The following is a 12,697-nucleotide window of genomic DNA, read 5'->3' as shown; positions in this document are numbered from 1 at the left end:
AAATACTTTATTCTATCTTATACTTTATTAATATGTTAGTTGCATCTAGAATTGTAGGTTTAAAATCATTTTCCTTCAGAAGTTTCACAACATTGCACTATATCTTCTAGCATTTAATTTTGCTGTTGAAAGAATTGCCATTGTCATGATTTTGATTTCTTTGTATGTGGCCTCATTTTCTGGACAATTTTAAGATATTCTTATTTTTGTGTTTTGAAAATTTTTTTCCTGGTTACCTGAAATTACACAATGTTATGTGTATATAATTATTTGTTGTTCTGACCATTCAGATTTATATATGAAGATGTGTATCTACCCTCATTTCTGAGAATATTTATTTTATAGACTGATACCTTCTGTCTTATCCTACATATTTTCTCTTTTCTTTTGGATTCTCTATTTTGGGATAGTTTATAAACTTTATCTTCCAACTATTCTTTAATTTGTAAAAAATTTGGAATGGTATTTTAAATTTTCAAGTGTTCTCTTTTATTCTTTATTCTCTTTAAAATGATCCCATTCAAATTTTGCATAGGTAGTGTTTTTCTAAGCTTCAAGTATAAAGTAAATTACAATGACTTTTCAAAAAAGTTTTCTTTCGTCTTTGAAATATTTTTTATAGGATTAATCTTTGCTATTAACCTTTTGTCTTTCTCAGTAACGCTTAAAGGATTTCTTCAAATGATTTGTGATTCTTCACATATGTATCTTCACATTTTAGAATGAGAAAAAATATTTGACAAGGAACTTTTTGCCTATGGGTGAGTTTTGTTGACTCTCAGGCCTTGTTTCAGTCAGAAGAGGAATTTATTTTATAATAGACATTCCCACTTTTTCTCAAGGCAATCTGTTCAATTATCTTAGAGAAGAACTATGATTTTTTTTTTTTTTTTTTTTTTTATTAACCTGAGGTGAAGAGCTTGGCATTAGGCTGATTAACAAGCAAAGGTAGGAGAAGGGATTCTACATATCTATACACATCCTGTTAATACACAGTTTCGGCCAGCCCTACTTCAAATTCCCATCTCTGATCCTGGGGTCTGAGACTTACTGAGATTCTCCTAGCCATCCATCAATGGCATTAACTGTATCCCCCTCTACACATGTTCTGAGCTGCAGCTTCCTGCAGACTACTTGATCATGCAAACGTGCATATGCCTTTCATCATTAGAATCTGTGGGTGTCTCTGGTCCACATGTACCACCTCCCATAATTGTTTTATTCCTTTACAATCATTTTATGGAGTCTTGAAAAGGAGAAATCTTGGCTCACTGATTTGTACAGAAATCAGTTTTACATTTAAAAAAAGGGGGTGGTGGTGGTTTTTTGGTGTCTCAGTCGGTTAAGTGTCCAACTTTAGCTTAGGTCATGATCTCACAGTTCATAGGTTCAAGCCCTATGTTGGGCTCTGTGCTGACAGCTCAGAGCCTGGAGCCGCCTTTGAATTTTGTCTCCCTCTCTCTCTGCCTCTCCCCCACTAGTATGCTCTCTCTCTCTCTCTCTCAAAAATAAATAAACATTAAAACTTAAAAAAAAAAAAAGATCCTGGAGGCAGAATAGGGAGTATATATTTTCAACAGGCAAGATATTTATTCAATTCAATCATTTCCATGTAAAATCAATACATTTACCTTTAAGATTTGTTGTGGTGTCCTTGCCTCTTTACTAAATAGCCTGATTCTCATTTCCTACCAGGATGAAGCTATTAATTCCTGCTAACCCACTTTTCCTATAGTAATTTTTTCTGTTATTTCTCATGTCCTGTGTTCTGAGAAAGCCATAGATGACCAAGCCTAACACATTCAAGCATTTTGAATAAAAAAGTGGCAATAGATTCTGTGGCAGGATTTGAGCTCGTCTCCCAAAATTATGTTCAGGCTGTGTAGCCTAGACCTTGAGACACCAGGCTTGGTGGTTGAGAGGCTTCCGCACTTTCCTACCCTGTTCTAAGGTACGTGAGGGAGCGTAATGAAGAGTTACTAAGGTACCTAGTGTTTTTCATAACATACCATTTGATCTTAATTTCTTGACTCCGTTATTGTTACCTACGAAAATATTTAAAATTCTCTGTGGGTACATTGAAGAACTAATCAGATTTACCCATATTATTATCTATTTTAAGTGTGGTGGCTTCTGATGCTTCTTCCAGCTCAGTGATGAAACCCAAACTCCATTTTCACCACCACTACCATCATCCGGATGCTCAGAGCTCTTGCCTCTACTTTAAGCTTCTAGACTGAAAGATTATCTTAGCCAATGTCTGTGTCTCATTACCTTTTCTTAATGTACTTTTTTACTGTGATCAATGGTTCTTTCTCATCCCTTCTGTTTGCTGCTCCCTCCCCCAATCCACCAACCACCACTCTCTGATTATAACTTCAGGCAAAACCGAAGTTTCCTGGAGAATTGTAAATAATACGGGGAAGCCTGGATAGGCCCAGCAGGAGGAAGTAGGTGTACCTTCTGAGGAGTACCATTCCAAGATTTGTTCATTTGAAATTATTTTTTTTTTAAATTTTTTTTAATGTTTTTTTTTAAATTTATTTTTAGGAGAGAGAGAGAGAGAGAGAGAGAGAGAGAGAGGCAGCGTGAGTAGGGGAGGGTCAGAGTAGTCACAGACTGAACAGACTCCAGGCTCTGAGCTGGCAGTCAGCACAGAGCCCGACGCGGGGCTCGAACCCACGAACCGCGAGATCATGACCTAAGCGAAAGTCGGACGCTTAACCGACTAAGCCACCCAGGCGCCCCATTTGAAATTATTTTTTAATAAGTGCTTAGGCTTGGCAGCTTTTTTCCTTTGATAATTGACTATATACATCATCCTGGATTCAAAAAAATGGCATTTTATATTTCACTAACTTTATAAAAGAAGAATAACAACACAACGTTTTCGTCCGATCTTAGCCAAAAGGCCAAGAAGCGATACAACACGTTTTCAATAAAACCATTCCATTGCTCTTAGTTGGACGTATTTTTTTCCTTGAACCCCTGTGTATTACTTCATTAATACTTGATTAGGTAACTCTTACAATCTCTTATCCTATATAATGTGGACACTTATTTTATCATCCTGCCTGGAGTGATAAGAACCCGTGTGAGGTCAAGGACTCTAACTTACCCAACTTTCTTACCCTGTAACACCCGAAGAGTAAAATAACAGGCACTTCATAATTATTTGAAGGGTTGAACAGAAGCACTTGACACTCATAAATGCATAAAGTTACTTTATTTTCAGTATACATTTAATTTTGAAAAATATAAATGCTAAAATATCTCATCTTCTTCATCTCTTAATTCCATAAAAGTCACAATAGAAAGCTTCATAAAACTGTAAAATACTATAATGTTATAGGAATTTTAGGTTTTATATTGGAAAAAATTATTAGTAATATATTGAAATGTTTTCTGTTCTTTATCATTTGTTCCACCATGTTGATCTACTTCATTTAAAATAAAAAGATGCATCATTTCTCCAAAGTTAATAAAGACTTAAGAGAATAAAAATAAGAATATCTGAAAGTGCGTATTGATTCTGAAAAGTAAGGTGTACAGATATGTACCAGCCATGAAAATGGCTACAAAAGAGGCAACTACTCACTCTTTTCACATTGTAGGACTGGGACAAAGATAACTTCTGGCTCTAAAAGTTTCACTGGATGACTTTAGCCCTGAGTTGCAATTGTCTGTCTGGGAAACACAATTCAGGATTTTAGTATGTACCCATAGAGCACGGAGAAATGAGCTAAGAAATAGGCCACATCCAAATTCCTGGGCTAAACACAACTTGACTGGCTGGCATGTATCATAAAACTTTTTTATTTCAGGCGGCAGCAAAGCTCAATGAAATCATCCTCTGAAAACGCCCAAGGCCCTTCAGCCAGTCAAGTGCTATAAAATATCATTTGATTGTATTCAGCCACTTGGTGCCACTGGGCTTTATGCTCATGCCGTGAAGAGTCGATGTGAAATACCATGGAATAAATAAGAAAATCTCAAGTTCCTGCACTGAAATCATTAAGTGGTATGAAAACACTTGAAGAAAGCTTTGTCCCGTCCCTGAACAATGTCAACCTCTGTAATACAACTCAAATGGTTTCATTTTGTTTTTAAAGGATAGTCAGCAGTCAATACATTTCAAGTACTTTAAAACACAGTTTAAAAAAAAAAACAAAAACTTGGAAGACAATCGTTCTCTGTATTATACAGCAACATGTAGCTGATAAAAGATTTACTCTGTGTGTGTTGGTGCGTGTGCATAAAACATACACAAACTGACTGATTGATGGCAGGTAATCACTTCTCCCCACCCCCCATTCTTGAGGTGGGGGCTTATTAGAGAGGGTTTTGTTTTTGTTTTTGCACATCTTTAAGCCTCCGTCTCCCACCCCCTACTCCACTGCTTGACAGGAAGAGGCAGGATCACTACTGCCTATGGCACAGAAAATAGTTAGGATTCCAAGTCCTGGTCTCACACAGTACAAGAGTGATCGTTATCAGGGAAAACAGTGTCTCCAAGAGATTTTCTTTCAAATGCGAAACCAGAGGCCTTTATGCTCCTTTGATAGGGCCAACTCTTGACCTAGTGATCTCTTCAACAGTAAGTTTGTACCACCACAGGACTTCTGCTTGACATCCTGGGAGAGCATACTTAGTCTTGGAGTCCTAACAACCTGAATATTGCATGTCTCTGCATTCACATCGGAGAATGACACTTTTGAAAAATGTACCGTTGTACTGTATTCTGTGTGTCCCGTTTACACAGAAACAACCCACCCCCAAGTCTGGTTAGCTCTCAGACAATGAGTAAATTCAGTTAAAATGCAGATGATCTGGTGGCTCTGTATGAACCTCAGGTTTCAGCTGCTTGTTTAGTAACTACTTTTGTTCCTCTGAAACTAATGATTTTTAAAAAGTTTCCCTGGGCTCCAAGTTATTGCAAGGGCTTGATATTAACTGTTACTTTTAGCAGACAGAAGGTACTATTCTGCATTCACATCGTGCATTTCAACCTTTCACCACAGCATATGGATCAGAAGTGGATGTGCAGATAGCTTTTAGATCTACTCAAAGGCTGAAATACTGAGTTAAGTTGCTTCAGGAGTTCTTTGAAAGAGATGGAGAAAGGCACAGATCCTGAAATACTTGATTCATGATCAGAAAGACAAAGTATTACATCTAGGGCCTTTATAAAAGTGAATAAAGGTGTCTTTAATTTAACAAGATCATAGGTTAGACTGAACTTATTATGCATGCCTCTTAGACACTTGTTTGATGTTTCCCTTGGTAAAGAAAAAGGAAAAGCTTCTTATATAGTTTTACACTAGAGTAAGGAAGAACTAGGTAGTATAATCATTTTAAGGATAGCTCTAAATACAAACGTGATGCCAAAATGTGGCATGTAAGGTTTTAACAAATAACATGTAATTTGCTGCTTTCATTTCAATGAAAACAAATTGCAGGTCATTTATGTCTAATTTGTATAAAATGTTAAAGTTTTAAGATTATCAGATACTATAAAAGTAACAGCTAATTCAGGATAATAAGATTCTTATAATCAAAGTTTTAAGAGGACAGAATTATAATTAATACAAGAATGAGTGGGAGTCACCATGTGCATATTTTGAAACCAAATAAATGGTTTCATCCTGCTTCTGGTACTCCTCCAGCAACCTGTTTTAGTTGGGATATATCACAAATATGGTTATATAAATCCAAAATTATGAATTCAATATTTAAAGTGTTATTTTTAACGCTCATTCACAACACATAATGTGATCTATTAAAAAGATTACATTTCAATAACATGCCAAATTTGGTTACTAAAGACCCAATTTTCCTTTTTCTAATTTTCAGTATGGTACTTTGAAATATATCCATTCTAAAAAACACGTGTGAGCAATGTTAAAATGTGTGTGTGTGTGTACACACATACACATAGATATATGTGTGTGTGTGTGTGTGTGTATATGTATATCTGCAGATCTATCTGCATTCCCATAAACACTATAGATGTGTCAATGGTCTATTAATATTCCTATGGATTTTGTACTATAAATATGAGCTCTTGGATCAGTGATGGTATCTGGGCAATAAAATATATTATCCTCATTTGCATAATGGTAAATCTCTTAGACCTCTGATGGATTTTTCATATGTGGTTTGGGTTTTATGAAAACTGACACAAGGGGCCAGATAACTACCCATTGCATACCTTTACTCTGTCTCTCTCTAACCGTGCACATATGTGCACCAGCCACACACAGAGTATGTACACAAATACACAAGTATTTCAAAATGAGAAAAAAAAGTCTAACAATACTGGATAGGACATTGACATGGTAATAAAATCAGCATCTATGCCTGGATATTACTTTTATCAAAACATCAGTTATTCCCATTACATAGGAGCCTCTCCCTTCTCCCCCATTCTCTTCATAAAACAGTAAATTTCTCTTAAAGAAAGGGAAAAATGGATGCTTAGAAACATGGTGTGTTTAATCTGATCCAGCCCTCTGGCTTACCTTAGAGATTGTGTATCCGTGTGTGTATGTGTGTGTAAAAATCACATTATATACAATACAATTTTTACAGAAAGCCTGGCAGCTACAAATAAGAGGTAGAACTACTCAAAACTAGGTTTCCTGCTGCAGGAAAAAATTCATTTTCTTTACAGTAATTAAAAAAAAGTTTAAAAAATTGACAAAAAATAAGTTGCAGGTTAGGCCCCATAATTTAAACAACAAAATCTATGAAGAAAAATATTCTTCAATGTACTCAACAGATAAGTTCATTAAAGGGTTAAAAAAAGTTGCATAGGAAAAAGGGATATTCCAGCACTTGCTACAATGATGGCAACGGTTTCTCTACAGGGAGTAAAGTACCTTTAGTTTTTCTTCTTTTGATAACTCTAAGATTAGGGCTTACAAGCAAGAGCAAGTTCGCATTGCGGCACTTTTTCCAGTCCTGGAAAGCTCTAGAAGCAAGAAGGGACTCTGCCTGGAGGTCAAGGTTTATTCTACCAGGCAGACAGACAAGCCAGTAAGCACAGCTCCAAAGCTAAAGTTGTAAGTTCCTTCGATATGTTAATAAAAGGTGTTACAAAATCCTTAATTCTTTTGCCCTCTGCTTAATAAAGGACAAGGACAGGGTCTGTGCGTGTCTTGAGTGACAGAGGAATTTGGTTGTCAGAGGACACATCTGAAAGTGTGAAAAGGGGATTCTTCAGATGTTTTTAAAGAACGGTGCAGTACGGTCTTGATTTTACCTATGCAAGAGAGAAGCAGAGTGAGCACTATGTTATTTGGCCAATGACCAAAAACCAAAACAAAACAAAAATTAAAAAATAAACAACCGGACAAAACCCCAGAACATTAACAACAAAAACTGTCCGTTGTAAAGACAGACAAACAGGTTACAATGTAGTTTCTGTTCCCTTGCTCCTCCAGAAATAATCATTGTCTTCAGGCTCAAGTTCTATCCTAATTTGAGGCACAACTTTTACTGGAGTTCTAGGAGGACTAGAGAAAAAAGAAAAGAAAGAAAATAGTAAGTAAATCGGATTTCCCTCATCACCTGTCCAATATATTTCTGCATTGTGCGGAAGCTGAATGTGTCTTTTGTTCTCTTTAAAATACTCTTCTGCTCTTTCTATATTAAAAACAAATATTCTCAAATGGGAGGAAGGTACCAGAAGAGTCAAGAAACCCAAGTGCAAAATTTCTTAAAACCTTCATACTTCAAAACGACAGAAAAATCAAAAAGGAGGACGGCCGGGTGGGTGATATTGTGAGAACTTAGAACAGACCTACATGAAGAAAATATTCAGAGATTTTTTCCGTTTGGAAAATCAAGGAGGGTCTGAGATCTCTGGAGCCGTGTTAAGATTAGGGAAGAAAACTACTAGAGAGCTGCCAGCAAACTGTAATTATCCCTTCAATCAGAGATGATGCGGAAGCGATAAAAGTGAATGTGGGTCCTGGGCTTAGCCTTAATGATAATGAAAGTTCCATTACTTTGCAATATAGTAGGTCTCCTAGAGTGCTTTCTACATAAAAGCCGGGGAGAGGTGTGGGGATTGGGCAATTGATTTAAGATAACTTGTAGACAGGACGGGAAACGAGGTATTCTGCCAATAACCCACCACGGGCCGCATTTCTGTGGGATGATCGCATTTCTGTGGGATGATCGTCTGTGGGATGAACAATGTGAAATAGCGAGTTGTCCTTTACCTTGGCATACCGAGTGACTGAAGGAAAGGAATTTTATCAGCATGATGTGTGGCGTTCAAGGAATGTTGGTGATCTTTCTCCTGGAAAAAAAAATTTTTTTTAAATCATAAACAGTAGGTTTCGGGAACATATAAAATTAGAGTAAAAATAAAAATTGTCATAAAAATCGATGCATTACAAGAGAAAGGCAAACTTCGACAATTTCAATAGACACTGTATTGACCTAAGAATCTAAGTAATGTGATGAAGATAAAAATCTGTTAGTTTCATTTCCTCTGGGTGAATACAGTGGGATGGACTGCTGTTGTTCTTTTAGGTGAGAGGGTAGGAGGCCAGTCATTTTTAGAGGATCTACTTAATGTCTTAAGTCTTTCCCTTGGATTTCCAGGACAAAATCCACAGTTTTCCTGCTGTTATTCATGGGGAGAGAAGACGATTTTGAGGAACTTGATTATCCTGCACCTCTACTATCAATTGTGTTCTTTCATGAATTATAAAAGATAAATATGACATTAGAGAAGATTTCAGTTAGGATGATCAAAGATATTTTGCTTAAGTAAATTTCTAGTATCGTATCAATTTTCCATGTACCCTTCAAATGGATATTTGAGAGATGAGTAACAACTAGCACTAAAAGAACCATTTGCCATAAAACTTTCTCCATGAGCCCCAAATTCTAGCTGGCGGTGCTTTTTAATTTTTTTTTATTTTTGAAGCAGCCTTCAAACTGTACTTAGGAGGGTCATGGTGCCAACGGAAGACATATGTGCTGTGTCCCTTACACGGTTTTGTTTTGCTATTAATGCTCTCGCATTAATAACATGAAAAATGAAGCCAGAATATAGTTTGAGGAGCTTGAATTCAAAAAAGAAATACTAACTACATCCTGCTGATGGGACTGAGACGAAATTAGCCTCAGTTACATGTTATAGGTTACAGGCTGGACATCAAAGTTGAGACTGTTTTAACTGTTCTTTAAACCTAGTGTGGCAGCCAGCCTCTGAGATGTCCCCCAGCATTGCTGCCGCCTCCCCGTAGCCACGTCCTTGTGTCATTTCTTGCCAGGTTGTACCAGGGCTGGTTTGTGTGTGACCCTTAGAACATGGCAGAAGCAATGGCATGTCACTTCTGAGATTCAGTTATAAAACTGCAGCTTCTGCCTTGGTTTCCCGCTCTGTCCTCACTGGCTCTGGGGGAAACTATATTATGGGCATCCCTATGCAAGTGCCCATGGGCCAGGGAACTGAAGGCCAATGGCCTCCTGCCAATGGCCTTGTGCATGAACTTGGAAGCAGATCCCAGTGCCCCTTGTCTTCAAGCTTAGCCCCAGCCAAAGGCTTGTCTGCTGTCTCACGAGTTGCTAAAGACAGAACCGCTGACATCACCTGCTCCTAAATTCCTGAACATCTGGAACTATAGAAGAAAATATATATTTGTTGTTTTAAGCTGCTAACTGTTGTGGTAATTTGTTAAACAGTGATAGAAAACTAACATATCTATTCTTCATAAATAGCCATCCATTTCAACTCTTCTTGGTAACCTCTTACTGAAGTGGAAGTGGCTTTGTCAAATAGAAATAAAAGTGTCTCAGCTGTCTTTTTTCCCATAACAGATCAGTAGTCTTTGAAGTGCCTCTGGATCTAAAAGAATACATTTTCTTCAAATGAGAACCCAAAGTGAAAGTAGTTTGGAAGCAATTGCTACTTGATATTGGAAAGGCTTGAGATATTCACTAATGTTACTTTGGAGGTTTTCCCCTTTTTCAAGTGGCCTGTTAACTCAATTACCAAAGAAAAGATGGTATGTCAGAAACCATTATACTTCGGTCACCAGGCTACTACCCCAGAAAGACCAGTCCACTTAAAAAGGTGTTTTCGAAATAGCAGGAAAGGAATGAAGAAATTAGGAAGAAAATGTACGATATAAGTAATACCTAAAAAGTTGTATTAATATTTTATGATTGCTAATTAAATTGAAAATAGCAATTATTCCAAATTCTCAATATGTACAATTGATTTGCTGATCATTTAGAGATCCACACTGCAATTTCTCTCTGGAGCCCATTTGGTCATTGGCTAAAAAAAGCCTAAGGAAGACAAACAGTAACAGACAGTGATGTAGTACTATAAGCTGCAATTCTAAATACCAGCAGAAAAAAATATCAGTTAAAAACATGGTTACGAGTTTAGCAATTGAAAGAAACTGGTGAGAATTTTGGTCAGAGAAAAGACTAACAAACAAAAACTTAAAAGGTTATGGATAAAAGAAAGAAGAGTGAAGCTCAAGGAATGTAAAAAAAAGGAGTATTATAATAATGAAGTGTTTTATAATAATGAAGTGTAAATCTTCAAATAGAAAAACAGGAAGAAAATAGAGGGGGAAATTAACATAAACGGTAATTCTAAAGATTTTTCTCTGTAATTGCAAATCATATTTGAGCAGTCATGCAAGAGGTTAGCTCTACTCACTGTCGGAAGGTTTGCTATCACTTAGGAAAGGTTGCTGTTCCATGATGTCCATTGGAATTTTAATACTTGGAACTTTTTCTGAGTATGGGCAGTCAGACTGTGAAAGAAATTTATAACAGATTTTAGAAAGTTTTTACGATACTCCCAGTACTGACCAAATCTATCATATTATCATTTACATTGTCTAAGGAGAAAAGAGTTTGATATGCTCATTTTTACTTGCTAACTTTTCAAATTCTACACAATCTTTCTCACATTTGTTTTCCTCTCTTCTGAGTCAATGGGGTCGAGTTAATTAAAACTAGAACCACACCAAATAGAGATCGCTATAAATTAAAACAAGTATAAAGCTTCCATAAACTGGGTTCCCAATCAGCAACCATTTATGGGTTTGTTGTGTGTATAAAGCAAATAATCTCAATGTGAAACATTAGATCTAGGAAACTTCCTCAACTATAATATGGTCTTAAAATTCTTGTTTCATTTATGCTTTCTGATTTCATGTCCAAGAAAATGAGGACTCATTTCTCCTTCCAAGACAGATAGAAGATTAAAACATTCATGATCAAGGAGCCCTGTAAGTTCAGTTGAAAAAAAACCTCCCCCTCTTTAATACTCTATCAAAACTATTTTGTAGTTAAAGGTTCATTTCCATTTGCTTATACAAAATATATTTGAAAGCTTAGCAAAACATGAGAAAATAAAAATCAAAAGAAAGGTACCAGGCAGCTATTCATGGGGGTGTTTAAAAAACCAGGTCAGCATGGGGCACCTGGGGGGCTCAATCAGTTAAGTGTCTGACTTTGGCTCAAGTCATGATCTTTTGGTTTGTGGGTTTGAGCCCAATGTAGGGCTCTGTGCTGACAGCTCAGGGCCTGGAGCCTGCTCCAGATTCTGTGTCTTCCTCTCTCTGTCCCTCCCTCACTTGTGCTCTGTCTTTCAAAAATTAATAAATGTTAAAACAAACAAACAAAAAACAGGTCACCTAAGCCAAAACTACAACAGATTTTCACAGTATTACCACCTTACTTTTTTTTAAAGAATTCATTATATTGAATCCAAATTAATGTTTAAACTGAAAAGATCAAATCCATCCCTTAACTGAAAGTACCAAAGAGATGGCCTTAACAGAAAGATGGAAAAGAAAAAAAGTAGAGATCAAAGAAAATGAAGAAAAAAGAAACCCTAACATACAGACTACTACATACATTGAAAATTCCTTTAAGGTGAATCTAAAGAGGGTAATAATACGATTTTAAGGGACTAAGATACTGCGTTTAAATTGACCAAAAAAAAAAAAGATGTTACATGCATGTACCTTTATGAGAATGTCAAGAAGGACAAGTTTTAATCACAGTATTTCAAACATTTCCTCAAATAATAGCATTTATGGATGAAGAGGTTGGAAGCCAACCATTAAACATAGCCTACCAGGCAGATCCAAAAATGACAGAGTGGCTCAAAATATTGGCAAGCCATAATTTTCACTACTGGTGACAAAAGTGTTATAACCCCCATGCCCCCCTGTGGCTCTCTATATCCATGGATCCCAGCACCCATGATTACCAGGTGAACACTAGAAGAGCTATCTTCCAGCTCTATAGCCCCCAAATAATAAGCTCAACAAACAGAACTTATTACACACATATACTCTAAATTGCTTGGTTGAGTTCACTAAGACAAATACATAAGCTTGTTGTTTTTTAGTGGGGGCTGGGGGAAGAAGAGACAGAGGAAAAGACAAGAAACAAGTATCACACATTATCTTCAAGAAATCTGTTGGAAATACAGAGCTGGAAATAGTAAATATCATTAATAAAAGAATAGCACTGTTTAAATAAAATATGATATGTTGAAAATTGAATCCAAGAATTAGACGAACTTCTCAGGAGCTCATTTGATCCAACTTTTGACACTAGACAGCATAAATTTAAAACATCCCCAAAAGTTGATAGTTTATTATTTTCTTAAAAGCTATTAGAGATGAGGATTCTATAATAC

At 36.4% G+C, this 12,697-nt stretch overlaps 1 protein-coding gene and 1 long non-coding RNA gene across 4 annotated transcripts in view; one reads left to right on the top strand and one right to left on the bottom strand.

Annotated features, from left to right (window-relative positions):
* LOC120244951 overlaps positions 1 to 12,697 on the top strand; it is a 66,651-nt gene that overhangs the window by 41,109 nt on the left and 12,845 nt on the right. The gene's annotated exons all lie outside the window — the stretch shown is intronic.
* SLC4A4 (solute carrier family 4 member 4) overlaps positions 5,967 to 12,697 on the bottom strand; it is a 299,108-nt gene continuing 292,377 nt past the window's right edge. For 2 of the 3 annotated variants that reach the window (XM_039251771.1, XM_039251772.1), the window contains 3 exons: positions 10,697 to 10,793; positions 8,229 to 8,308; positions 5,967 to 7,517 (listed from right to left, as the gene is read on the bottom strand). In XM_039251771.1, the coding sequence (XP_039107702.1) occupies positions 8,265 to 8,308; positions 10,697 to 10,793 (141 nt within the window). In that variant the 3' untranslated portion in view covers positions 5,967 to 7,517; positions 8,229 to 8,264. The remainder of the gene's footprint in view (positions 7,518 to 8,228; positions 8,309 to 10,696; positions 10,794 to 12,697) is intronic. The other variant, XM_039251773.1, reaches the window with a different exon arrangement.

This window comes from Hyaena hyaena, unplaced genomic scaffold, assembly GCF_003009895.1.
Source record: "Hyaena hyaena isolate Hyena2069 unplaced genomic scaffold, ASM300989v1 scaffold_395, whole genome shotgun sequence".
In the NCBI taxonomy this organism is placed as follows: Eukaryota; Metazoa; Chordata; class Mammalia; order Carnivora; family Hyaenidae; genus Hyaena; species Hyaena hyaena.
Note: the sequence above shows the minus strand (reverse complement) of the source record. Positions and strands in the feature narration are given on the sequence as shown.